General features: G+C 35.8%; 1 protein-coding gene across 2 annotated transcripts in view; it reads right to left on the bottom strand.

Moving 5' to 3' along the window:
* FAT1 (FAT atypical cadherin 1) overlaps positions 1-27,828 on the bottom strand; it is a 120,652-nt gene that overhangs the window by 52,783 nt on the left and 40,041 nt on the right. For both annotated transcript variants that reach the window (XM_007432660.4, XM_015888834.3), the window contains exons 3-7: positions 23,854-24,168; positions 12,988-13,049; positions 6,036-6,365; positions 5,212-5,422; positions 1,754-1,893 (exon numbers count right to left, since the gene is read on the bottom strand). In XM_007432660.4, coding sequence (XP_007432722.2) covers positions 1,754-1,893; positions 5,212-5,422; positions 6,036-6,365; positions 12,988-13,049; positions 23,854-24,168 — 1,058 coding nt within the window. The remainder of the gene's footprint in view (positions 1-1,753; positions 1,894-5,211; positions 5,423-6,035; positions 6,366-12,987; positions 13,050-23,853; positions 24,169-27,828) is intronic.

Genomic DNA, 27,828 nt, shown 5'->3' with positions numbered 1-27,828 from the left:
TGGACCATCTATATTTTTCTTTTAGAATTTTTAAAATGGAGTTCTTGAATCAGGAGAAGGTTGGGGAAATTGACTTAAACAACAAACATGTCTGGACTAGTTGGAAATTTTGCTGTTTATTAAATAAGTACAGTTCTATTTCACTTATACAGTAATGTGAAATTCTTGTAGCCATAGTTTAATTCTTTCAAGAAAGGAATATGCAAATTCAGATAAAAAAAACAAGCCTTTGTACATTACTGCAAAAGTAATCTGCTCCAGTGATAAATGATAAGAAGCAACTTAAAAAGGAGCTATACGCTTTTAAACAAAGGAAAAAATTGACAAATCCATTATGACAACTAAAAAAAGTTTTTTTAAAAAAAATTAGCAAATTATTTATTTTATCATTTTCTAGAGGACATGGCAAATATTTTGATTATAACCATGGCAAGAATCAGAGGCAAAGATGCTGTTTTGACCAAGAAGCAAATCTATCCTCTCCCTGAATAAAAGCCAAATCTTAACAGTGTGTTCCACGATTAAATAATTGCTTGTTTCCCTAGGATCTGTACGTAATGGCATTCTTTCTTTCATTCAGTTAGTAAGACATAGTCTAACTTCTCAGCAACTGGGATCTAATAAATCTTTCAGATGTACTTCAGTTAATGTCCATCAGCACATCTTCTGGCAGCAAATTCCACAGTTTAACAATAAGCTATGTCAAGGCCCCTTCCAACTGCCAAAAACCAGTTAGCTTCACCACAGAAAGGGGAAAAACCTTCTTTTTATTCACTTTCATCATACCGTGCATATCTTCTTCGGGGGGGGGGGAGGAGAGAGAGAGAGAGAGAGAGAGAGAGAGAGAGAATGAATTCCAAAGTACAGTGTGCAACTGATAATAATTGTCTTTTATTTTCTACTTTCTAATCTTTACCCAGTTATACAACTTGTTCTTTAATCATTTCATCGGTGACAGCCAAGTTTATTCAAATTGCTTTGTTTCATACAGTCTTCCTCAAACTTGTGCTGCCAAATTGTATGGGGAACTGTTGTCCTGTGGAAGCTGTTTTAGGTGGCCTCAGCGTAGAACTTACTTCTCAGCCATTTTATTTTTAACAGACATCATCTTCAGGAGGTCTTCAATCATTGGGATAATTCATAAACTACAACTATTGTGGTTTTATTTCAAGTTTTAATTTAAATGAAAGAACTACATATGCAAACATAAATATAGTATTAGTATATACACTTGAGACACACAAACGGGTGCAACTTACTGTTGGGGAAGCATCTAGTAGCAAGTAAGAAGCCTAATTTCTCATTATTATTTGTACAACCAGCATTAACCCATTCTTCAAACCAAGATTGTTTCACTACAGAAATGAGTATTTTCACTGGATCTGGATCTGGATGTGTTTGTGTATGTGTATAATGTAGTATTTTATTATTAGTGATATTGCACTTCTTTTCTTTCCTAAGTGAATTGTAGTTTTGTCTAGCTTCTGGTGCTCATTTATTTCACTAATGGTAGAACACTGTCTGATTTTAAAGCTGACACAAATTGCACTTACATATTTACACAGAATCTTCTCCCCTAGGGTTATGAACTTTAGGGCTATTGTACTCTGCTTGTATGGAAAACTCTTTCTTTTTCAAATAAAGTTATTCTAATTTATATTTTATGTAATTCTGCCCCAGGGGGACAGAGAACACATACACAACCAGCTACAAAATCTGATTTCTATAAACAGTTCATTAAAAATTCCATTACCTGAGTGCCAATAGTCATAGTTCCATCTGTTGCTTCTACTGTCAAATTGTAATTTGATTTCTGTTCTGCATCAAGAGGTTTAGCGACAACTATGGTTCCTGTGCCCTTGTCCACATCAAAGCGGCTGTCAGAGTTGCCACCTGCTCCAAGAAATCGCACAGGATGTAAGTTCATAAAACCCAGCTTTGTTGTAACATGGGAATACGCTTTGCTCTAATGTTTAAATCAAATAATAATTAAAAAAAAAAATCTGAAATACCCAATTGGTAATGTTTCTGTAATACAACAGATTGCCACTAGGAGCAGCCATATGAAATCTCTATTTCATTCACAACTATGCATTCAGTCTTAAAAATCAAACTCACCCTGCTATATTCCTATAGTTAGAATTCCTCCAAAGGCTTCTGGGTAAAACAAATATAAACAAGAGAAGATCCCACCCACCATTTTCTTTTTCCTGAAATCAATTCTGGGCATGGTATTGTTATCGTGGGTGCAATCCCCTCTGCAGCGACCCTGAAGTGCTACTATATTTACTGAACATTATAACCATTAAAACAAACATTAGTTGGCTGTAATAAATACTGGCCATCCAATTTTATTGATTCTCAATTTTAGATAAAATATTTCTAAATAAGAAATCATTTTGCCTATTACCAATTCACTCAAATTATCCTACTTCCATGATGCATATATTCATAATTTTAAAAAAATTTTTAAAACAGACTTCGTCATTCATACCTGAGCTATACTTCTTTCACCATACATTTCTTCAAACCCTACATATATTTACTTGGAAAAAAAAAGCCTCATAGATTTTAAAGGCATCTAATCTCAAATATTACATTAACAATTACATTTTTATTCCCTAAAATTAGGAACAAATTTTATTTTAGATACTGTTTCTGCCTTGAAGACAAATCAGCCAGAGTAATGGGCAGGATGTTGCCTCATTACAAACTATTCACTACTGAATTTCTAGATTGCCGAACTCTAAAAGCAGGATAAAGCTTCTAACTGCTGCAAAACACAAACATGCCTACAGCAGAACAACGTATAGATGATACAACAACAGACACAACCGCGGGCATTTATTGTGAGCTAGAAAGCTATGAACTGTTACAAAATATTCTATATCAGAATGTTTTTACTGTAGATCTCATAATCTGACCAGCAATTATGTGATCTCAGCAGATACCTTCTATTACATAAGCCATTTGAAAGATGTAAAAAACTTCACTAGCAACTTTGTCACCTGATTCAGCCAAAAAGAGAGAAAAATACAAAGCAAACACAGAAAATGTCAATCAGATTGATTCATGCTCTCAGTAACATTCAAGAAACTTGCAGTAACTGCCCTATCCTGATCAGTATGTTTTATTATCTACACAACAGCAGCAAATAAGAATTCTCAGAATTCTCATCTAGCTAGGAACAAGCAGACATATATTGATCAATCACTCAAATTGGCTCTTCTCTAACAACTCTGTATCATAGAGTGCAAACCAAGCATTCTAGCTTGTTCAGCTTCTAATAAGTGAGTTCTAGAAATCAGTGTTTGCTCTTTGATTTTAAGATGTTCAGATCTTTGGCAAGGGGGGAAAAACCCACAGACACAGACACATGAGTTTGTTACTCCTGCCTCCTGGCAGCAGCCATCAAATGGAAATAATGAAGCATCAAGATGCCTTCTATTCTGGGATACAACTTCTGGGAATATATTCACATTAATTCTCTATGTTCCATGCAATTTTCTCTTACTTTTTACTATTGATCTTGGGTCAGTATGAGGTTTGGAAGACTTTGGATCAAGCTTCCCTCCAGGGTTGAAACTTCTATGTTACCCATGAATTATGTTTCTTTTAGAAGTATTTGGACTTGGAAATGACATGTTTCCACAGCAGAGTGCATTAGGGAAAGTCTGCCCTGGTTGATAGTCATTTTGATGGGAAACGGAGAGACATTTCTGTACCAAATAAGATTCTTGTTAGGTGAGTTCTGTGAAAACGCATTCAATCCTTTTCAGATTTTTCCATTTTTGACACCACCGAATGTTATCAGAGCTTTATGGTGGTCCTACCTATTATGCAAAAGGAGTCTAAGGGGGCAAACAGTGTCAAAGCATGGTGTTTATTTCATATGCTCTTAACATGCTAGTGTGAAAAACTAACTGCCCCCATGGATACAGTAACAGTTTGTTTCACGTTTAGCTGCAATTATTACTACCAAAAGTTTTCTATAACTGGGATAAATTGTTCACATCACTGTATAGGAATCATACTTTTTTCTTGCATTGTGAATTGCTTCAGCACAATAACATTTGAGAGTCTTAGATTATGACCTATTTCCAGTCCTGCCACAAAACATATGATTTAGGCCTGGACTTTGTCTTGGCCCTTCCAAAACAGTGAATTTGTTCTTCAGCCTTTTGGGATCATTGTCTTACTGTATGACCCACTTGTGCTTCAGCTATAGCTGATGGACAGATGGCTTGATATTCCCCTTTGCAATTTTCTTATAGAAAGCAGAATTTATGCTTTCCTCAAATACAGCATGCAGCCAAGACCTGAGGAAACAAACTTTTCCTATACGGTGAGACTATGACCTCTATCCCTGGCAGTTTGTAACAACACATTCTCAGCCTGAAAGTTTCCATTTTTTGACTGGATGCTCATCCAGGTGTTTTTGGACAAACTTGAGATGAGCACCAACATTCTTCTTAGTGATCAATAACTTCTGCCTTGTTACTTTTTTACTATTACCATTTTTATCTAGTGCTCTCCTGATCGAGTCACGAACATGGGATTTTAGCCAAGGCAAGAGAGGCCTGCAGATCTTTGGATGTTGTTCTGCAGTTGTGACTTTATGCATGATTGTATGAAGCATTCTTTGAATGATATTCAGAGGATGAGACACACTTGAGAAGACCTACTATTATCCATTTCAAGATCCATTGTGTCTGACTGTGGATCACTGGAGTTCTAGAGCTTTAGAAATAGTTTTGCATCCTTTTCCAGATTGATAGACATTAATGGCTATTTACAGAGCTCTTCAGAAATTCAATTTAAGCAGAACATCTGTGGTATGAGAACTTCACTGTGATGAAGGGAACCAAAGTCTGTGTGACTGCTATGACTCCTGATTGACTCCTGATTGCTATGACTCCTGATTGTTTAATAATGTATTCAAAGAACTGCCCCTGGTTATCCTTTTTATTGAATCGATTAAACTAGCGAGTGCAATTACTTTTTTATACTGGAACACTGAACTTTGGATTACTTTGTTTATGAAAAAACTGAAACAAACATCAGGCTCTCCTTACTCATTAAAAGCAGGATATATTTAATTAAATCCTTTTCAGATTTCTTTTTCACTTTGCTGCTAGAACACTGAGGAGACATTAACCACCACCTAGATAATCACTCACACATAGTGAAAAATTCTAAAATGCTCTTTACCTGTAATATCAAACCAGAGTGGAGTGCCCAATGGCTCAACACCTATTACGCCAATCATGTGAGCTACCGGATCACTTTCCATGACCGTAAAAGAAAAAAATGATTCTTCAAAAGAAATGGGTACAGAGGATGGAGTGGGTTTTGAGATCCATTCTATATGAAGACGGGCTGTTGATGACTTTTGTGGCCGACCATTATCCACAGCCTTGATCTAAGAATATAAGAGTGTTACTTATTTTAAATGTATAAAGGAAACAGATTGCATATATCCAGAGAATATTGGAATAAAATGGGCAAGACCACTATCAAGAGAGGTCAAGAACCAGTAGGTTCTGTTAATTGCCAGAGAACTTTCAATACAATCCTACTCAGACCTAATCAAATATGTTATTGGCTTTATTGAGGTTTACTGTCAGATACATTAGAGTAAACTGAAGCTTATGCTTATTTTTCCTATGCAACACCTCTCCATGCATTTGGGAAAACCATTTTTCAAAGTGTTTAAAATGTATATGCATCTGTGTAGAAGTAAGCTAACTTAACTGCTTACACAAAGAAACTCTGGATCCCAGCTAAGAGACGTCTTTGAAAAAAAAATCCTTTGGTTACCTAGAACATGTTAAGCATTTCAGTTTTTAAATTGCTAAAAAAAAGAGAGAGAACATTCCTCCCTTTATATTTTGAAAAAGTAAAAGTTTGTTTACTTTGTTATCATTTTACATATTTTCCAGTATTTTATACTACTTTCCAACTAGGCAATAACAACAGTGCTGTATAAAAATGGAAAGGCATCGATAGGATACGCAACTGAAATCCAAACTTACTGTAAGAATATCGTATTCTCCAGCTGCAGAATATTTCTTAGATGAGACAACACCAGTTATTGGGTCGATAAAAAATTTGCCGTGTTCATTACCATCCTCAATTTTGTAAGATAGTTCCGCGTTGGGACCTTCATCTTTGTCTGCAGCTACCACACGGTAGATTGGTTCCTTTCTTGCTGTTCTTTCTCTCTCTGGTTTCTCACGCTCTGGCAGTTTGATTTGATACAATTTTTGCAAGAACTGAGGCCGATTATCATTTTCATCTAAAATTTTCACAATGACACGGGCAAGAGTTGATTTTGCTGGTGTACCATTGTCTGTCACAGTTACCTACATTGGACAATAAAATAATTCGCAAAAATAAATGTTTCTTCTTTGTTACAAGTCAAAGCAGACTATGACGTTCCCTCTATTTTCCCACTGTAGAACTTCCAATAAGGTTTCCAGCTGTAATGTCTAAATATTTTGAAAATACATAATACTTAACAATCACAATCACTGGGCTCAAACGTCACTCTACACCAATGCCTGGGAAAAGCCAGCTAGAAGGGTGGGGACCTGCCAGATCTCATGGAGAAGGGTGTTTCATGGGGCGGGGGCTGCTACTTAAAATGTGCACTACCTAAGCCCCACTAGACAGCACCCACCCATCTGACCTGATAGAACTGGAAGACACCTCAGGGAAAGGTGGTTCTGCAAATAACCTGGCTTTGTGCCATATAGTGCTTTAAAGGTGATAACCAACACTTGAATTACACCTGAAAACAAACTGGAAGCGAGAGCAGCTCACACAGCAATCATGTTATACAGGCAACTGAAGAAACCTATAATGATGTTAGATTCTGATCCAAAATCTGCAAATCCATTTTTTAAAATCTCAGTAGTTACAGAACCTGCAAGACTCTTACACATTTTTAAGTCCTTCTGCAAATTTATAAACATTTTTGCATGAATTTTGATTATTATATTCCATACACACACAGACACATTTAATTTTTTTTGTTCATTTCATGTGAAAAGATCCTATGCAACTCAATAGAACTGTACTAAAGTTGTCACTCCTGTGGCGGGATGGAATAAGTTTGAATCAACTGTATCATTCTGCTTATGCTTATTTATCTGGATGTAGGTTATGTGTGTGTGTTTTCTTAATTTGTTCCTTGCTGTACCTCCCATGAACATCCATAGTATAGAATTTTTATAATTGCACCAAACTATGCTTGTTAGTGATTAATTAAGGAATTCACGTCTTCCTTGAACATTCAAGAACTTATATAACTGCGACTCTTTATCTCTTCCTGCTGTAAAACACAAGGTGAGTCTGTTAAAATAACAATTAGGACCTTGGCTCAACTTACATATCAAAGCTATTACATTTCCTTTCTAGGAATGTGTCCGTAAAGTTTTCATGCTATGCGTGATACTCGTGGTTCCCTTTGCGGTTCCCTTGTCAGTTGTAAAGGAATCCTTTTTGTATTTGTGGTGTATGGTTAAACTGTCTCTGATCAACATTCTATATAAGATCCATGTAACCATGTAGCTCTTGGCCCATTTTGGTGCCAGAGACTAATAACTCGTAACATGCTAACTTTGGGCCAATAAATGATAGTTTGATCATTGTTGGCATTTCTTGGTGAAATATTATTTTGATTTAGCAGAATGCTAATTTCTTTGGTTGTTTGTAAAGAAGTAGAATGCTAATCCCTAAAGCTTAGTTAATGCAAAAGTGCTCACTTTCAAATGCTTGCCCTTATCTCCAGCAGCTAAATTACCAGCCAAGGTTTGTATGTCAATTAAGCTGAGGAACTTAGCCATAAAACCAATCTTTATCAGGGCATGGTTGAACTTTCTTGCTTAATGACAGACTCAGTGTACACAATTAAGAAAGTTAAGCATATCAGAATAGTCCAACTTAAAGGAACTCATAAAGTTATGATAGGTGTGAATCTTTCAACTTTGTACTACTTTAAATGAAAATATATATTCTATGAGTCTTTAAAAAATCTTCCTATATATCTTTACAATTTCCACCATATTCAGTCAAGTCAATCTTGTATTCTTGTTCTTTAATGTATCTTTCGTCAATTGTAGAATTTCAAAGTTAAGTAATGACACTTGTTGCTTGAAACTGATGGAGAATGATTTGGCTATTATTAAGTGTCGCTTTGGTCAGTCCACCAGAGAAATTAAAGTAATACAGAGTCCAATTGGCCAGAAAAAAATTAAAGAGAAAGGTTGAATGATCTCAGATGTAAGTATTTAATATTCTATGCAACACCAGCAAGCTAAGAAGAAAAATACCATTGGTAGAAAACTTTTAAGACGCCTATTGCTTTTTAAAAATATTTTTCTACGGAAAATTGCTTCTGATATGGTATTTTTATAGTATATATTGAAACATTTTGCCTGAATATTTCTAAGGCAGGTATATCATTCTTCTAACAGAGCACTTGACAGACTTTTGACCTTAAGAAGAAACATAGTGGGCAAAGATAAGGAGCTTGCTTGTAAAAGCTTTCTTCATACTCCACCCTGTGCAGCTCTCTGTACCACATTATAGATTTCTTTGCAAAATCCCTGATTCTCAAGAATGGATTTTGACATAAACAAAGAGGGCACAGGGGAAGGATAAAATGGTATTTCATTCTCATGAAGTCTAGATAAAATGCCTTAAGATTCTAGTTTTTTTTTTTTTAGAGCCATGAGCAAACGAGTAGGAAATATCAGACTGAATTTGCAACAGAAAAGGTATCTGAATTTGTAAACAGGTAAGAATATAGACATATGTGAATTTATTTAAAAAGTGGAAAAGTCAAACTGTACAAAAGTGATGCTGAAGAACAACATTCTTTGTTAAGGACTATTGCTATTAAAAAGGAAAGAGATGTGCCCTCACGAACAAATGAGAAAAGGAAATGGAGAAATGTATATTGAAATAAAGACCATCTGCTAAATTCGTCTATTACGTTGATACTTGAACATTCAACTATATTTCTACCACACCCTTCCCAAAGATCTCCAGGGCTGAATTTGATCCACACCCCAAAATATGTTTCTTTGAGAAACAGTAAACAGAATGAACATTCCTTGTCCAAGACCACCTATAGATTTTATGGCTGAGCAGGGATTTAAATGTGTTATTACTAACACTCAGAAACTACTGTAAAAAGTAAGCCAACTGACCAGGGTGGTTGTAACAGCATTCGGTGTACAACAACAAAAATATTGTTAAAGCAGCAAACAGTTATTCAGGAACTACACCTGCAATCCAATGCAAATCTAAGTAAAAGTACATCCGACTGAATGCAGTTAGCTTGGCCTCTGAGACAACACGTTTAAGACAGTACTCTAAGCTTCTGGAGCTATAATTAAGTTTGTACAAAATATTTTTTTTATTTCATATGTTATGTAGGGAGAAAACATGTATTCCAAGATTGCAATTATACATACGTACGTACTTATTGGATTTAAAAGGCACTGTAAAGAATAGCTTAAAATCCAAAAAAATATGAACAGGAAGTAAATGGTAGAAGGCTGTTTCAATGCAAACAGGAGTAAAATGTAGGATAAATATTAATAGTTGAATAAGAAATAAACTTGCTAGTCCATCTGGTCAAAACTTTATGCTAAATTAATTAGCCAGATGCAGAGTTTTTGGCTCAAGCTGCTTATAATATTGCCACCATTCTGCAAATAATTTGGACTTAATTCCAAAATGTTTTTTTCCTATAACAATATCAAGCAAAGATATTATCTGTCTGATTTTACGTATAAAAATGGCCTACTAATTTTCCTTATTTCATATACAGCTATGCCCAAATTAAGATATTATTAATTTGTACAATATTCCCTTCCCAGATCAAGAATGCAAAAATAAATGAAGAGAAGGAGAGGAGAAAATGATCAGTACAGCTGAAAATAAACTAATTCACAGTTCATCATTTACAAAAAGAAAAAGATAGTAAATTGTCAAAATCTATAATAAAAGTAGCACAAGATATTCTTTCAAAATTTTGTTGCTAAAGCACTTTGTCAACCTTGAAGACTGGTCTAGATAATTTTCCATGTAACTTCTCTTTTCTCACCCTCAAGCTTTATGCAGAATGAACAGACACATACATTTAGAACAAATCATCATTTCCTGATATAAGTGAACTCAAGGAAATGTAATTTTACTTACGGAACAAAAAATAATTAATACAATGATCACTGTTCCTTATAATTGTGATCAGAACAAAGTTCCCCAAGTTCAAAAATAATTATGTTTGCTCTAAAAGAAAATCATTATTTACAATATGTCATGTGCAGAACAGATGGGAAAAAGGATTTAAGGAAAGACTTATCTGTAGTGCAATAACCTAAACTATGGCATAGAACAGGATATATAACTGTGTGGGGGGCTATACCATTTATGTGGATACAGAAATGTAGAAAAGGCTACAAAACCCCTAGATGTATGGGGACCTTCAAAATAAACATTCTTTACAATTTAGCCTAGAAGTCAACATATGTTTTGGTTTCTCATATGAGATCATACCAAATTCTTGGGGCAAATGTTAACATCTCAAAGACATGACATGTTTTCCAATGATTTTTGAAAAAAAAAAGGGGGGGGATCCTTCACAACAGCACCCAAGAAGGAATGCTATATCTTGACATTGTTTATGGACTGTGGGTCTTACATTAACCCTTTCCCAAACTTCTGCATCAATTGTCTGGATTATGTCACTATACCTGGGTTGTTTTGCCAGAATACAGTGGGAGAAACGGCGGGGGGCGGGGGTTGTCATGACTGTTTAAATCAGTGTTTCTCAACCTTGGGAACTTTAAGATGCGTGGACTTCAACTCCCAGAATTCCCCAGCCAGCCATGGTCCCCGCAACTTAAAGTTCCCAAGGTTGAGAAACACTGGTTTAAATACAGCACAGAAAAAGCTTTCCAAGGATGAAAACATTCCATGTGAAACTGTGGCACTGCTCAGCTATATGACTGCCTTCAAAAACTCTACCTACCAGCATTCTTATTTAAAATAGTGTCCAATTCCAAATGGATAGGTATATGAAACTCAAAAGAAGACAACTGGCCTATCAATAAGGAACAAAGAGAAGAAACTGAATAACTGGGAGAATTCCTACTTATCTGCCTAACGTATTTCCTTAAAGCTGCACTAACATATTTCTAACAAGTATTTGTGAATGCCATATCTTGCTTTATCATCCCATGATGGAAGAGGAATGCCCACACTATGGAAACAGTGGAGAAACAGCTTGATCATTCAATATCATTGTTTTCTTTTTTAATTCAATTCAGTGGCTGTAGAAGGAAATACAGAAAAGAGAAGGAAGATTCAAGAGGAGTAACTAGGTCACTACCAACCAAGATGCAAGGGTGAGTTCAAACCCTGACACCTCCAGTTAAAGAATCTTAGGAAGCAACACTGGGGAAAAAAGAGTTGTTTATACCAATGAACTCAGAAAACTGCTGAAAACTAACATGCAGGACTACAATAAATAGAGTAAATGTAGCTGTGATCTCATGCAAGCTTTCCCAATCTTCACTTGTGCTAAACTTCAGCTCCCAGGCACTTTGGCCCAGTATTATAGAGCCTGAACTTCAACCTTATCCTTCTGGTGGGTTTGCTTTAGTTGTTGTCTGGTTTGTGCCATCTTTTCTGTTCTTATCACTGGATCACTTCATTGTTCTGTGTTTTTTTTTAATCTGTGAATCGCCCAGAGTCACTGGGATCATAAATAAGTAACTAAGTAAATATACCTGAAAAGTTCCAGGCTGGGGAATGCCGTATAAGTGACATCTCTAAATTAACATGTTTTGACAAATTTTAAAGTGCCTCTGGATGGTTGGCGTAATTTTGTCTTTAAACTTCCCAGGTGAAATTATATACCCTTTTATTTTACTCATTTCTTTTAATATATTTATTTCTTTGAAATCCATGTTACATCTTTGGTGAATATCAAAGATTTCCCTCTGGCTCCTAGAGCAGCACAGCTTTTACTGTAAGCAGAACTACTGTGAAAACAAAAGCAACCAGCCAAAGGCATTTGATGAATTGCAACGTTAATCTCTTGCTGATCAGGTCTATGAACAGCTTACTGAGTGGGCTTCATCAGATTCTCAGAATTGGCGTGGCTCTGGCATGATTGAGTAAAGAAAAGAATGGCAGAGAAGGTTTTAGTTTAATGTAATACATAATAACAGTTCAATGTGCTGGATTGCTGTTTCACAAGAGAAATTGAATCTGCGGGGGGTTTTACGGGGATCACTGCAATGGCATGCTCTCCTGTTCCAAATATAAATGGACACAGGGAAGCATAAGAATAGAAAGCAAATACAGCGGATCATATCCAGACAGGTGGTGTGCAGGAAAGAAATGGAAGTTGATTTCCATTTCTAAAGTTCAACCTCACACAATGGACTCAAGCTGGGCGAGTGCCTTGAACCGAGATATGGTGGGCCAAAAGGGATGAATAGATAAACAGATAATTAAGATTACAATATATGTAATTGGAGGCTTGAGGATGGAACATTGTATTGTGAAGAAAAATCTTCCTCCTAGTAGTCACATGTGGAATGAAAAGTTAAGCGCAAACTTTTCTTCCAAAGGAATTAATGTGGAGGACCTAGGACACTGTTGTCCAAACTTGTCCACTTTAAGATGAGTGGACTTCAACTCCCAGAATTCCCCAGCCAGCATGGCTGGCTGGGGAATTCTGGGAGTTGAAGTCCACTCATCTTAAAGTGGACAAGTTTGGACAACACTGACCTAGGACTTAGAACTGTCTGGACCCCAACTTATCTGTCTCTCACTGCACTGGAGGAGAAAGGGCAGGAAAAGGGTGGAGGTATTTATGAGGCTTTATCACGGAGAGAGAAGCTCCCCAAGAGCAGAATTATTTTGTGTGGAACGTCCCAAGAATACAACAGCTTAATTTACCTCTAATATATGTTCTGCTTGCTGTTCTCGGTCAAGTTTTCTTGAAGTTGTTGTAATCAGACCTGTAAATATAAAAAAAGTTAATATAACTTTTAAATACTTCTATATTTAAAAAGTAAATATAAAAAAAATGGTTAATGGTCATTAACCATTATTTGGTATGAAAAAAAAAGGGAGAATATTGTCAGCTGCAATTTTATAAGCTGTTTTTTGTTAAAAAAAAAATACTGTATTAGTGGTTGCGGTCTATGCATGTATTTCCCAAGCCTATTTAGTTTTTAGTTCATACATTACATACCTGATGCTGTGATATTAAGCAAGAAAGTCTTAATGCTAACGGCAGATTAAGAGAAAAACCACTACTCTTAGTTACCTTTCCACCTGATTTGTTTATCCTAACCTTCATTCTTTTCTACCTTCATATACTTCCCAGAAGGACATCTGCATCCATTCATAAACTCTTCAGGATTTTCCTTCAAAAAAAGATGCCAGTAAGTGCTGATATTATCTGGCTAGATTGACCAATGGTCTGACACTGTAACAGCATTTCTATATTCCTATATTCCTATGATCCTAATGCTTTATCTCTTTCTTTTCCACATTTTTGAATTTGGCTGATTCTTCTGCACATTTTTCTGAACAAATTACTTGAGGAACAAACGCATCCACATAGTGTGATGGTATGCGGGAATGACCTTGGGAGACAGGGCAACAAGATGCAGCCAGGGGAATGGTCAGAAACAGCCAGATAAAAGGCAGCTTAGCCCACAGCAGGAATGTGGGCAGGGCAAGAGGCTCAGAAGAAACCCTCCCTAGTTTTTTGGGCTTTACAGGTAATCCTCGACTTACGACCATTCATTTAGCTACTGTTCCAAGTTACTATGGCGCTAAGAAAAGTGACTTATGACCGGTCCTTGCACTCATGACCACCATAGCATCCCCATGGTCATGTGATCAAAATTCAGGTGCTTGGCAACTGGCATGTATTTATGACGGTTGCAGCATTCCGGGGTCACAGGATTGCCATCTGCAACCTTCCCAACTGGTTTCTGACAAGCAAAATCAATGGGGAACCACATCATTCGCTTAACAACCACCGCAAAAAGTCATAAAATTGGGTGTGGTCATGTGATCCCTCACTTAACAACCGCATTATTTGACAATGAATTTTCTGGTCCTTATTGTGGTTGTAAGTTGAGGACTACCTGTAAAGGGGACCGGGGGTGGGGGCAGAGAGAGAAGTACTTTCAGACTTGAAACAGATTCTGTTAATGTAACCTTACAATAAACTAGAATTAGCTCATCTGGTGTTTCCTCTTTTGTCTACCTAGTAAGGCTGACACATAGCCTCTACCTTTTGAAGAGTCTAATGCATTTTCACACAAGAGTCTTTGACACTTACGGAAATTACATAACATTATTTTCTTTTATATCTGTGGGTAAGAAATGGCCATAGTCAGTCATATGCCAGAATTGCAATATCTTTGTAAATGTAAGTAACTGTGCAGCAAGAGGTATACAAAATGTGAAAGTACATTTTTATATATTCTGATAAAGTACAAAGTATTTTTGTATTTTTTTCGTACTTAAAAATATATATATATATAGTAAATTCCATATTTTCTCAATGTTTTCTGGAATAACTGCAATGTGAAATTTAATATACTTGAAATTAGACATAACTTAGGCTAATAGACAAGACTGCCTGTGTGTTCTCTAACTCAAGTGACCAATCTTTCAGTCGCACTGTAATAAATATATTTTTAATATAGGTAAGATCGCAGTGGTCAAATACAGTATTATCATAAAAGGAAGGGGGCTGGATTTCCAGCTGGATGCTTAGTTTTCATGAGTAAATGGAAAATGTAGGGTTCTTTAAACATATAAGGGTTTGTTTTTTTTTTGGCTGCTGAAAAAACAATCACAGTGAAATCACAATTCCCATTTGTCAGAAGTAAAATTTTGGGGCCTATGGGGACTGCATCCAATTCTAGAAATCATGAGTTTTTTTAACTGAATATTAATTATATTTCCTTTCATTCTTTTCTTCCATGTCCACTTTACTGAAATGAAAGGTAACATTTTGAAAAAATACTGGCAAATTATGAAACTTTGAATTACTTTTTAAATTAACTAGAAATATGGCAATTATATAGTTTTTTTTTAAAATAGACTTTTCAAATTATCAAAACAAGTAGAAAGGTTTATGAAGTTTTTGACTAAGGATGGAAGTATAACAAACTCAAAAGTACCAAAATTTTCAGGATAGGTTCCATTACTTAGTTATTTATCCACAAGCACAGCATAATTATGGCTACTGAGGAGTGAAATTTAATTAACTTTGAAGCACTTTAACCTGCAATTGGTTGATAACCTTATTCAAGATAAGAATGCATTCTGCAAAGTAAAACCACATGCCAAAATATAGAATGCTGCATTTAAACAGAAATTTTAATATCAATTAGTTCTTGTCCCTCTGGAATGCAGATATGCACATCACATCCACGAGGTTAGACTTGGGAGAGTGGAGGGAACCAAGCTCAAGTCCAAATCAACCATGGAGCAAACTAGGTAACTTTTAGCTAATCCTGCTCTATTGGCCCAACCTACTTCATATGGTACATTTGTTTTAAGAGACACTTATGTAAGCCAGTTTTAAGAGACACTTATGTAAGCCAGTTTGAAAAGCAGAATATAATTGTAAAATAAATGAAAAAAACAAACCCCAGTGAATTGAAGTATGCATTATGGGGGATGGGCAATGAAAGTTTCTGGGGAAATCATCCACTAAACCTTGTCCTGTCTCTTGCCAAATGGAGGTCATACAAGTTAAAGTGGGATTTAAAAAAAGGATCTTCTTCTAAATGAAAGAAAATAGTCTGAATTTTATACCACATTTGAAGCACAGATGATGCATATTTGCTTTATCTTTCAAGCTTCCTTCATTGGATACCAAAATATAAACAACTGAACTAATGATGACATGCACAGTTTGACCAGGTCTGCAGTCATCTTCAGTTCAGCTGAATGCATGGATAGGTTCAAATAAGGCAGAGAAAAGAGAATGTTGCGGGCCCTATTTTTTTTCCTCTGACCTCCATAGATTCAGCTGGAGAATGTAAAGAAAGCAAGCTGCTTAAGATTCCAGATAATGAAGGAAAATGGTTCTGAGCTGAAGCAAATATGAGTAATTTTCCTATAGGCCCATGGCTTCAGTCTTTGCCCAGTCTGAAGTTGCCCATGCCTCCAGCTAAAATCTGAAAACAGCTTTCCCATTTATCTGTGTATTCACACATTTTGATGTACATATGCATCCCACCAAACACACTTTCCAGGAGTCACTTTATATTGTTGCTAAGCTATGAAGAAATCCAATTTAAAGATGCACGAAAAACATGTTTTCCCTGTTTATATTTGCCAATGAGCAAGTAATATTAAATTGCCCTTTTGTAATATTAAACTATCAATAATGCAATACACTAAGCTAATATGAATGCTGGCTCCCAAATTAAAAAGTGTCCTTAACGAACTGACTTTGAACATTCACAAAATAGTAAGGAAATAGTGAAAAGATGCTTTCATCAACTATCTTTTAGAGTTTGAAAGATAATTATGAAACAGTATTTGGATACACTTTCAGCCTGTCTTTTTTGACCTCTAAACTTCTGGCAGGGCTATTTTCTGATTTCCAGCAGATTGGACATCAATTAGCATATTCCACCATCTGGCACCATGTATGTTAGCACATCATCTTAAGGTTGTCAGAGAACATTCTTCAAAACCTAACAGTATGGTACTATTTCCTGCATCTTTTCTCATTATTGGAGTTAGTTGCCACTAACAGAGACTTGGTAGAAATATGTGATGCAAAACCACATCTACAGAAGATCTAGTAGTGTCAACACCAAATGCAGTATACTTTGCCTACAACTACAGTACCGTACAGTTGTTCCCTCTATGTGCGCACATACCAAAAAAAGACAGATAGTGGTATATTATGAAGCTGTTCCAGTTACAGAATCACAGAGTTTTCCAAAAACATTTCGAGGATAGCCTGTTTCAGAATTGCCTTTAAATGGAAAGACGAAAACCAGAGATACATTCCTGGCAACACATTTCAGAATGTTCTCGACTTTAAGCATGAATAACTCTATTAGGTTATCTGCTTAACTGGAGCTTAAGTAAGTTCCATTATGATACTGTTATTGGAAAATTTAGGCAGACTGTATTCTGCAGCTTTAAAAACAAATAACAATAATCAGGGGGCAAAGAAGCAAATATTTTTGAGATGTCACTTCTATAACAGTCTTCCTGTTGCCTTACTCTTTAAAATAGCTTTCCCTAACTGAATACCCACTAGGTTTAATGAATTACAACTTCCGTCATATTGACATGCAAAAAGCTGTCCTAAAGTGTAACTTGTGAATGAAAGAGTGAGTAACAGTGTCTTATGGATAACAGACAGCACACCTACTTAGCACAAAGTCAATGGTGCATACTGGCAAACTTGTTTGATTAGTATATGTTTGTCAAGGAAGACTTCAGGACTTCATGTGCTAGATCAAAGGTCACCATTTTAGCTCATACTTGGTATACCACTGTAACAGTCACTGTGTTATCAGCAGTCAGGAAACACCAGAATAGGTTTCAGCAAAACGACAAAGTACTGGCATTAGATTGCCTATGTGCCTGTACCAGACTACTTCCTCAGTCTCTAAGCAGCATTAAGATGTTATGATACTGAATCTGCAGATTTTGCAAGAATTAGACTTTTAAGTTATATAATGCCACATGGGAAGATGGATCCAGATATTGGCAGCCAAGAACAACACATAATAAAACACAACTTTCACAATACAACTTTCCGTCCTCAAGCCTCCAATTACATATATTGTAGTCTTAATTATCTGTTTACCTATTCATCCCTTTTGGCCCACTACATCTTGGTTCAAGGCACTCGCCCAGCTTGAGTCCATTTTGTGAAGTTGAAGTTTAGAAATGGAAATCAAAAGAGCAATTCAATCCTATTTCAATTTTCCCATTTATACATTGTTCTACAATTACATCCAGAAGTTCTGATGAGACTTTATGTGAAATTTCTTTAATCTTAGTTTCTTCCCATTCATGGACTGTTCTGTTGCTTAATTCTCATTTTGGCTAGATTAACAAGGGCTAAGAAGCAAGAAAGCTCAAAGATAAATATCAAATATAGTTTGATGGTTATTTTTATCTATTTGATGACTTCATTGTGCTTGAGAATCAAGTTCATTTGACTCTGAGGTTTGTTTGTTTTTTTAACAAGAAAGGCAAATATTTGAACAAAATGCATCATAGGGCTTATGAAAAAAGCTCTTCTAGATGGAATATTTTTACTTCCCCACTTTTGTTTATTATTTGAAACTAGCCTCAAATGGGTGGGATGACAGAAATTTTGGTAAAAGACAATATACAGGACTCCTGGTCTATTACTGAAAAGAGGACATACAACATTAAAATATCCAATTTAAAAGTAGATTTTCTTGAAGATGAAGTATAAATTGTATAGTATGTGTGTTTTGAGTGTGGGTAAGAGAGGAAAAACTCTTTGCCTTGTGCAAAGATCAAAGGCAGTAAGCCCTAAATATTTTTCTAGGACAAACATGCCCTTAGCAGATCCTGCAAAGCTAAGCAAGGGTTGGATCTGAGTAACATTTTTATGGAAAGTATCTAAATATCTCAGGGCTATAGGCTTGACTGGGAAGGGGGAAAAAGCATCCTAGGAGAAACATTTGCAAACCGCTTCCATTTTGTTGTTGAAAAAAAGGAAAAAGAACCACTACATGGATGTATTCATGGAACCCCCAAGACCTTTTAGGAGGAGGAAACAGTGAGAGAGGAAAACTTGCCATCATTAATGGCTTCCCTAATATATTTGGTGGACCACCACGTGACACAGTACCTTGGACTTTTTGAACTGTTCAGTACATAAAATAGAAAAGCAGGGTTTATTCATTCAATTATACATATGTTTATTAAATTTACTTTAAAATGTGGGGCCATGTTTCTAGAACTCAAAAGAATTCAGCATCATTTCTGCATATTTAGAAAAAGGAGACTAGCAAAGAGTCACTGGTGAAAAAGAAAAGACCATGAATACTGCAGTAGAAACAAAATTATGCATTCTGGACCTTGTACTCCACAGTATCAAAGAAATATTTACTCTGCTCCTTGTGCTTTGAGGCCTAGAAGAAGATAAAAACAGATCTACCAGCCTCCAGATCAAAGATCAACAAGAGGAAGCAAATCTATAAGCAAAGGAAGACTGAATCTTTCCTTCCTTTTGTAAAACTGTATGTAGTCCTAGAGAAGAAACGCACTATCACATTTGAGAATTGTATTGGGTAACCTGTTCGCCATATACAAGAATTGCAAGGAAGTGACAGTGCAAATAGATTCCCCGCCCCCCAAATCTACCTATTACATAACTCGAATGAAGACAAGGCAGTAATACACAGTTCTTCAAACCTTTCTGTGACATTTTAAAATAATTTTTAGGAATATATTTCATAATCTCTCAGTTTAGTGGGGGGATAGGTGGGAACAAAAAGGTCTTAGGGAAACAAAGAAAAACTTTAAAAAAAAATCAGGTAAAAGTTATTTTTCCTTTCCCAACAGCTTAATAGATGAAAGGGAGAAATAAAAAGAAAATGTGATCACATGCCAGAAAATGTGATCACGCAAGGAAGAAAATTGCAGGCAGAGAGACAAGAGGATGGTCCCCAGAATTTTGGCCACTAGCACACAAATGTGGCTGTGACAGATTATTCTTACAGGAATGCAGCCTAAAGACAAAGTTAGTTAAGAGAATATTATTGGTCCTTTAATCATTTGGCAAAATTTAAAGATGGATACTTACCATATTTTATCTCATTCAACTGGATACAATCTTGACTGGGAAAATTAAGGGTTGATAAGCCAGGGGAGGGCTAAATCTGACAAGGCTGCACACACAGTTTTTTGTTTGTTTGTTTGGGTAAGTTGGCTAAGACAACTGAAATAAAAGCTAAATAAAAACTGAGCTTTCATACTAAAGCTTTACGTGTCTAAATGGTGCTGCAGGAAATGCAGAACCTCCGCTGGTTAAAACAAGAAAACCTTCTACCGTAATAGGCTAATTTAATAATAATGTAATAATAATAATAATTTAATAATCGACTATTTTGGAGTCACAAGCCCTTTTACTGGTTCACTAATCAGTTTCCCAATGTTATAGGAAGTCCTTGGAACTTGTCTGCACTCATAGTCACTTCCTATTTCACTGAGCTCAGTCTTCAAATGACCCACCACAATATTGGCCCAGAGGGTCAGGAAAGTTGGGAGATGATAGCAGAAGTAAGATAAACTGTCTGCTGTTACATATTGCATTTTAGATACCAGCCATTCAAAGTTAATTCAAAATAGTAGTAAATCCATTCATTTGTGAGAATCTTTGATTGCCAACAGCTTCATTCCTTTGTTTAGAATATACTGAAATTCCTTCTTCATAAAAGTAGGAGAATGCAGTTTATTAATATTGCTAAAATAATCTAGAGAATGGGAGAACTATTTATAACATCAGTGAAAATATACTATGAAATTATTTTCTAAAGGCACTTCTGTAGCTTTTGAAAACTGGATACAAAAAGTGAACAGATATCAAAATATATCTCTGTATTCCTCCGTATTTATATTTGTAACTGAATTGTAACTGTTACGATTCTCATGGTTTGGAAATATTAGAAATAAAATACATTATTTACCAAATGATAACTCTAATCCTGCAGAAGAGAGACTTTAACTGATACGTGGCCGAATAATCAATAAAAATAGGAAGGATATTGTTATCAATATGATACTGATAACTCCATTTTTATTGTACAGGAAACCTAAACTGGATTCTATCGAGCAAACCATACAGAAAGGCAGGCTCAATAACATTAGCAAATCTATGCTTGAATTAGATGTTCTCCTCTCTAAACAAGTGCCTATTTAATAGAAACCATCTAATGCATGCAGCCTCTAACTGTACTGTATTAAAAGGGGCAATCTTTAAAAACTGTTCAGAATTTGCAGCTGATCCCAGGGCGACTATAAGCTTATTAATTAAAGCTGATAGTTATCCCCATTACACCTGTGCTGTGTCAATGCAATGCCTCCCACTCCATTTATGAAAGCAGCATGATGTGCTTCCAAGGTTTAAAGGCCTTTCCATTGTATTACCTGAAAGACTATTTTCCTGTATGCACCTTCAAACTTCATATTCCAAGTACTCCAAGCAAACTCAGGGCAACTACCAGAGTTTGGTATTCTCGTTGTGGCATAGTTTTCTTATAAAATATGGCATCATCAGTGTACTCTCTTATGCAATGTCCCTTAACCTCAGCAACTTTAAGATGTGGGGTCTTCTACTCCCAGAATTCCCCCAGCCAGCATGCTGGGGTTGAGAAACATTGCTCCTACGTTTTATAGGTTGATACGGTGGTCTGAAAATTGTGTTGTTTGTCGGTTTTAAATTCAGTTTATTAAAAAAAAATGTTAATCTAAGCACAACAATTATTATAGGACAGTTATAAAAATATGGTAGATAAATAAAAATATATTATTTTGTCCATTATTATCATTCACAGTCAAGAATATGGAACAGCACATATTTCTGCTCAAAATACCCTGGGTTTCTTTTTTATGTAAGAATCTAGGAATCGTTTACTAGTACTGTTAACGCATCTACAATTAGAGCAGGTTTGGCTCTACTCCATTGAGAATTAGTCATTTTGGATGCATACTGCAATGTAATGATTGTAGCTTCCAGGTAATTAACCCACCTCTTCCCCACTTGAATTCAAGTGGCTTATATGGCTGAGCCCTTACTTTTAGGGAAGCTTAAATCAAAGCCATTATCTTTTACTTTCATGTGGTGCTTTCATTCTAATAATGAAATAAATGGATTTCATTCTTTAAAATGTAAGGAAGCAGAATAAAGAATGTGTGCAAAACCTTCCCTCTCAATAAATTTTGACCTCCAGTAGAAGACAAAGTACGTTCAGAAAAAAAATAATAGAGGTGTTAAAAGGGCAAAAACACCCTTAGATCAAGCTCAACTGCTGCTGACTTTGTGAAGATTTATATACAAATGTATTAATTATTTTTATTAAAACATCACCACTACGATTTGTTCCTAAATTTAGTCTGAATGACATACTACTAATTGTATACATTATGTGGTGCTATAACGTTCCTTGTTTCTACACAACTGTCTTTCCCCCTTCGCATTTTATATGCCTGGGATGAAAACAGATTAATTTAAAGTTGTATTCTTATATCATATTATTTTGTATTTTCATTTTGTTTTGGAGTTTTGGGGCTTTTTTTGACAAAATCAATAACTAAAAAGAAATGCTTATAAATAAAATGGAAGAATATAATGTAGCATTAATTTTTATTAATCTACATACAGATAGCCCTTGGTTAACAACAGTAATTGGGACTGGAATTACTGTCACTAAGTGATGCGGTTGTAAAGTGTGATGTCATGTGACCACATCACTTAGCAACAGCAATACTGGCAGTCCCCATTGCTGTCATTAACTAAATCCCACCAGTCATTAGGTGAGGGCCACTCTGATCCAACCCGTTCCTAGCTTGGCCCCAGCCGGAGCCTTGGTAAAGTAAGGGACTGCCTCCTTTGGAATTCCCCCACCTGCCTATCTCGCCCCCCATCTCTGCCCTTTTGGCTGCCTGCTTACCCACTGCTGCCAACTGCCCTGAGGCAGTCATAAATGCGGGTGGGCCCAAATTTTGTTTATGTAACTGCAGAGGCTCTGCAATGGCCAGAACTTTGAGGACCAGTTGTAAGTCCCTTCATACAGCACCACCATAACTTTGAATGGTTGCTGAATGAGTGTGCCTTAAATGAGGACTATTGTACAGATTTTTAGAATGAAATACCTAACAGGTTTGCTAATCATTCTTGTAAATCATAAAAACTACCAGGTAACTCATAAATCTATTCCTGGAAGTGATCAAATATGTCTGATATAGAAGATTCATGAAATCTGGAAAATTCTGTAGAAAAAGTTAGCCAATATCTAGCCAAATGAAATACCCAAATAAAAAAATTGCCCCCGTACAAGACAAGTGAATAAGGCATACAGGACTGCAAGATAGCAGATAGAACTGGGGGAAAAACGCTGAACTAAAGAGCTGCAATACACTGTCCATGGCATATTTCACCTTAACTCACCGATTTCTTGACAAAAGGTGTAAAGAAATAAAAAAAAACTGACTGAGAAATGAATGGGACGGGATAACCCAGCCTTTTAGATAGCTGGATTTGATGGATTCAAGGACCTAAACAATGAAATACACAAACAGCTATCTACTTTCAAGACTTAATGACCAGTACAGATTTACACTTAATCCTGACTTGGACTATACCTTACCCCATGTGCTCCCATATACTTATTTCCTGTGGCAAATTAAATCCAAGACATTTAGGTCTGCATTAATGGGACAGTATATATTTGTGAAATAAATACAAACTAACCATAATTCAGCAAATTGGTGGTTGAAAATAAGATACTTTGAAAGTCTTCCTCTGTATTTTATTCAGAAAATGTTCAAACACAAGTTTCTGACAGCATTTCCAATAAAAGCATTTTCGCCAATTTGGGCAAATATATCAATCAGTTTTGAAATAACAGCCCTAATATTACCCACGTATTGTTCATACAGATACAAATTACCTTTCAAAATCTCAAATGATTTTCTCCAATTAAATTTATATTTAAAAATCTGAAGAATCAATTTACTGATGTAAAGTTCGGGAAATAACATCTGGCAGCTACTTACCAGTTTTAGGATTTATGTGAAAGAATCCCTGTGGATTTCCACTAGTAATCTTGTAAGTGAGCTTTTCATTAGAGCTTGAATCTGAATCAAAGGCTTCGATCTGGATGACTGACACGTCCTTGGGTGAGTTTTCCATAACTTCTGGGTAATAAACAGGTTGAGTAGTTTGTGGAGCATTGTCATTAACATCTCCAACTTCTATGTAGATTTCAATGAAGGAAGACAGAGGAATAACACCTTGGTCGGTGGCATAAACAGTTAGCCAGTAGTGAGAAGTAGTTTCTCGATCAAGCAGGTCAACAGTTACTATTGTACCTGTTTAGAAAGGAGATGGAGAAAAAATATATATAAATATTACATCTTCTTTGTATGAAGTATCAGATCTACTTGATTAAGCTTTTTAACATTTTTCTTCCCTACAAGGTCAGGTCAAAACTATTTTTGGTATTTTGTAAAGAAAAAAATGAAGCTCCTTATATTTATATAAAGTACAATATCCAAAACGAGGTAATTACAGACGGGAAATAAAAAGTGAATCATATTCAGCCAATTATTGTGGATTAGCATTATGAAAAACAAGAGGAAAACCAGCACAATTAAATCTACATATCATTGTATACATCAAATACTTCCCAACTAAGGTTTGAGCTGCAATGATGCATAGATTGCCAACAGAGTTGCTCCATTCCCACTTCCAAAAGCAGGAAATGAACAAATACCTTAATGTGCACTGGTACTACAAACTGTGAGCCATACTCTTCAGAAACTCCTGGGTTAATCCTCCTCTAGAAATCTGAGTAAATAGTCCCTCCCATTTCTCTGCTTATATATATAGGCATGGGCCCAATCCCAGGTCATAGGAACTGCCTAGTGAAGGTCCCCATTTATTGAGTGGTACAACAGGAAAGAGCCTAAAAGCAGGCATGGGGGGTGGGGGAGGGAGGTGCTCTCCTCTCTGGACACTTTGACCCAAGACAAGAATAGCTGCCACTTTTTTGGTCTCCCAGAAGCTTGTAAAAACTTGGTGATCCAAAGAGTGTTTGGGACTTCAGTGCTATAGTGTTCCCAGTGCTGGGAATATTATATTCATTATTTTTTGCAGAAATGATATGTTGTATTTCTGTTATTTTATACAGTATTATTATTACTGTATTGGCTATGACTGTGGCTTCTGTACACTGCTCAGGGTAAAAACTGACTAAAGAGTTTATAAATTCATAAAAAAATAAAATTGAATAAATTAAGCTACATATTCAGAAGGTCTGGCTATACCTATACGTTAACAACTAACCATTCCCCACATTTGGTTTTCACTATGCTTCTTTCTTGCTTCAGTTCCAATGCTTCAGCTATCTACAAACAGAACTAATAATCTTATTGGTTAATATATTTTCAGTGCTCCTAATGCCAAAAAAGTCTGACCATCAGGTGTACTGAGCTGAACTACAATCAGTCACCAAGAATTCAGATCTTTCCTTCCCTTTGTTGTTCCCAGCTACCTCTTTCCCATGAAAGCATGTTTCAGAAAGGGGAAGAGGCCATTTAGTACAAAGAGAGGACAGGGATAATAAACATCAGGGAAAACTCACTACAAGCCAACATGAACTCTGAATGAATGGCTGGTTCAATTCAACCCCAGAACCGTTTTTAAACTTGTTTCTAATGGTATCTCACTTACTTAAAAAATCCACAAAAAACCCCAACTGTCATATTTAGTTTTAAAAAGGTTTAAATTCAGTTTCAAATGCTATTTTAAAAATGTCTGAATTACCACCAGATGTCACTGTATAAAACAGTTTATAAAAATAGTAGCGATGAAACAATATGAAAACCAAGTAAGACAGGGAAAAAAAATTACAATTTTTTTGTATCCTGCACATATTTTCATCCAGTTAGCTTTTGTTCTTCATGCAAAAATGGTCCTGTTTTCTTAGACAAAAACTACTAATTGCTATGAATCAAGCAAAGCAAAGTTATTAATGCAGGTCAAATTGTCATTTATACAGTACAACCAATTCAAATTAATACCTGCATATTTTTAATTACAAAACAGAAAAGTCTTTACATCCTAAATATAATATATGTATATTATCATTGATATAATATTATACTGTCAGATTTTATTTTCTTTCAAAAATTCCACAATGAGATGACTTAGAAGAAAAAGAGTGTTTTGAAGCTAGCAGGTACTGTCTGAATGAACTTGAGGGAACTATGTCTGTCAGACCAGTGAGGAAATTATCACCTCTTTGATACACAAAATATTTCCAGACAATCAGTCCAGACAATTTGCAATTTTTATTCATTGGCTGTAATTAGTTTCTCCCTGTATAATGGAAAAAGTAATGTTGGGGCAATATGAGACCTTAACTTAGACGAAGACTGTGCTATATGGATGCCAAAGTATCTACTGAACTCTACTTTGATCAGGAGAAGTCTGGTAGCACCTTTTCCAACTAACTAACTTTATTAAAAGGCATAAGCTTACAAAAGCTTAGTTGGAAAAAGTGTACCAGACTCCTAATTTTTTTGCTGTCATAGACTAACACAGCTCTTCTGCAGTATCTACAATTTGATCTCATCAGTGATAAAGGCTTCATCCTGAAAAAGCCAAGTCATGTTGTAACTCAGTCAACCCAGTTGAATCTTGCCACAGGAACTAAAGATGATTCATCTCTAGCAACAGATCTTGCCAATCATGTACTCACAAATAGCAACATGATGTTATTTTATGCAGAAAAATGAAAAATATTCAATTGGAGAGATCCATATGATCAGCCTTATCCAACTGCTTCTAATATTCACCCCTATACCACAGCAAGTTGCAACAGTATCTAAATTTACAGTGGTGCTTTAAAGTTTGTGAACCCTTTTGAATTTTCAAAATTTCTGTACAAATCTGACCCAAAGTGTGATCTGTTCTGCACAGAAGTTCCAAAACTTGATAAAGAGAACCCAATTAAACAAATAAGTCAAAAACATTATACTTGTACATTGATTTATTGAGGAAAATGATCCAAAGCTACATGTTTGTCCTTGAGATTGTTTGGAAGTTCTAACAGGGGAGTGCAGACACTGTACACTTTCTCGGATGGTTGTCCTCTACTACAGAACACATAGCTTTGGGAAGAATGCAGAGGAAGGGGACGCCTAGGCAACTAGATCAAACAAATCAACCCTGGTGTTCAATGAGGTGACCCTACATTTTGGGGGATTTGACTTGGTAAAGACTATTCTGGCTTTATAACACTACCGATTTGGAATCCCACTATTCAGACAGCACTAATTCACATCATCTCATATTTTCTTATAGTCCAAAATAAATTTATTGTTTAGAGCAAGTTCAGTCTGAAGCCTTTCAACTTACATACATACATACACGCATACATGTATAGGGAATGCAAATGAAGGTCCTGCCACTTAAAGATGAAAGAAATGATGAGTAGAATGCAAGAAAATATATAAAATAAAGAGATCAAAAAGAGTTGTAGCTAGCTCAGAAAGCTGTTGATCCTGTAATCGCATCTTAAAATGGAAGATCCCCATGATGTCTGGTACAAGGAGAGAACTTTGGGATCTCTTTGATTAGGTTGCTCCTAGGTTTGTCTAAGCACCATAAGATTTTACGATTTAAGTAGCTGTGATGTGGATGGGAATATCACAACCATACTATGCATGGAACAATCTATGCTAAATAGGAGGTATTAAAGAGTGATTGAGATGCAAGCTAAGAGAAAGCAAGCCAACAAGAACTGGGTGTAGAACTTAAAATTAGTATTGATTGACAGGACACATCTCAATACACTATATAAGATCTTTGAAGATAATACAGAAAGAACATAACATTCTTTAAATTGAAAAATGTTTAGATATACAGCAGATCCCCCCTTTTTTTAATGACACCTTGCTTGTGAGATATGGGATTGTTCTAATATTGTACTACAGAATTAGTAGTACATTCCTACGTTAGTAGGA

The sequence above is a fragment of the Python bivittatus genome, unplaced genomic scaffold (genome assembly GCF_059951505.1).
Source record: "Python bivittatus isolate LINGU-HERP-01145 unplaced genomic scaffold, Pbiv_v1 ctg000070_np1212, whole genome shotgun sequence".
NCBI lineage: Eukaryota > Metazoa > Chordata > Lepidosauria > Squamata > Pythonidae > Python > Python bivittatus.
Note: the sequence above shows the minus strand (reverse complement) of the source record. Positions and strands in the feature narration are given on the sequence as shown.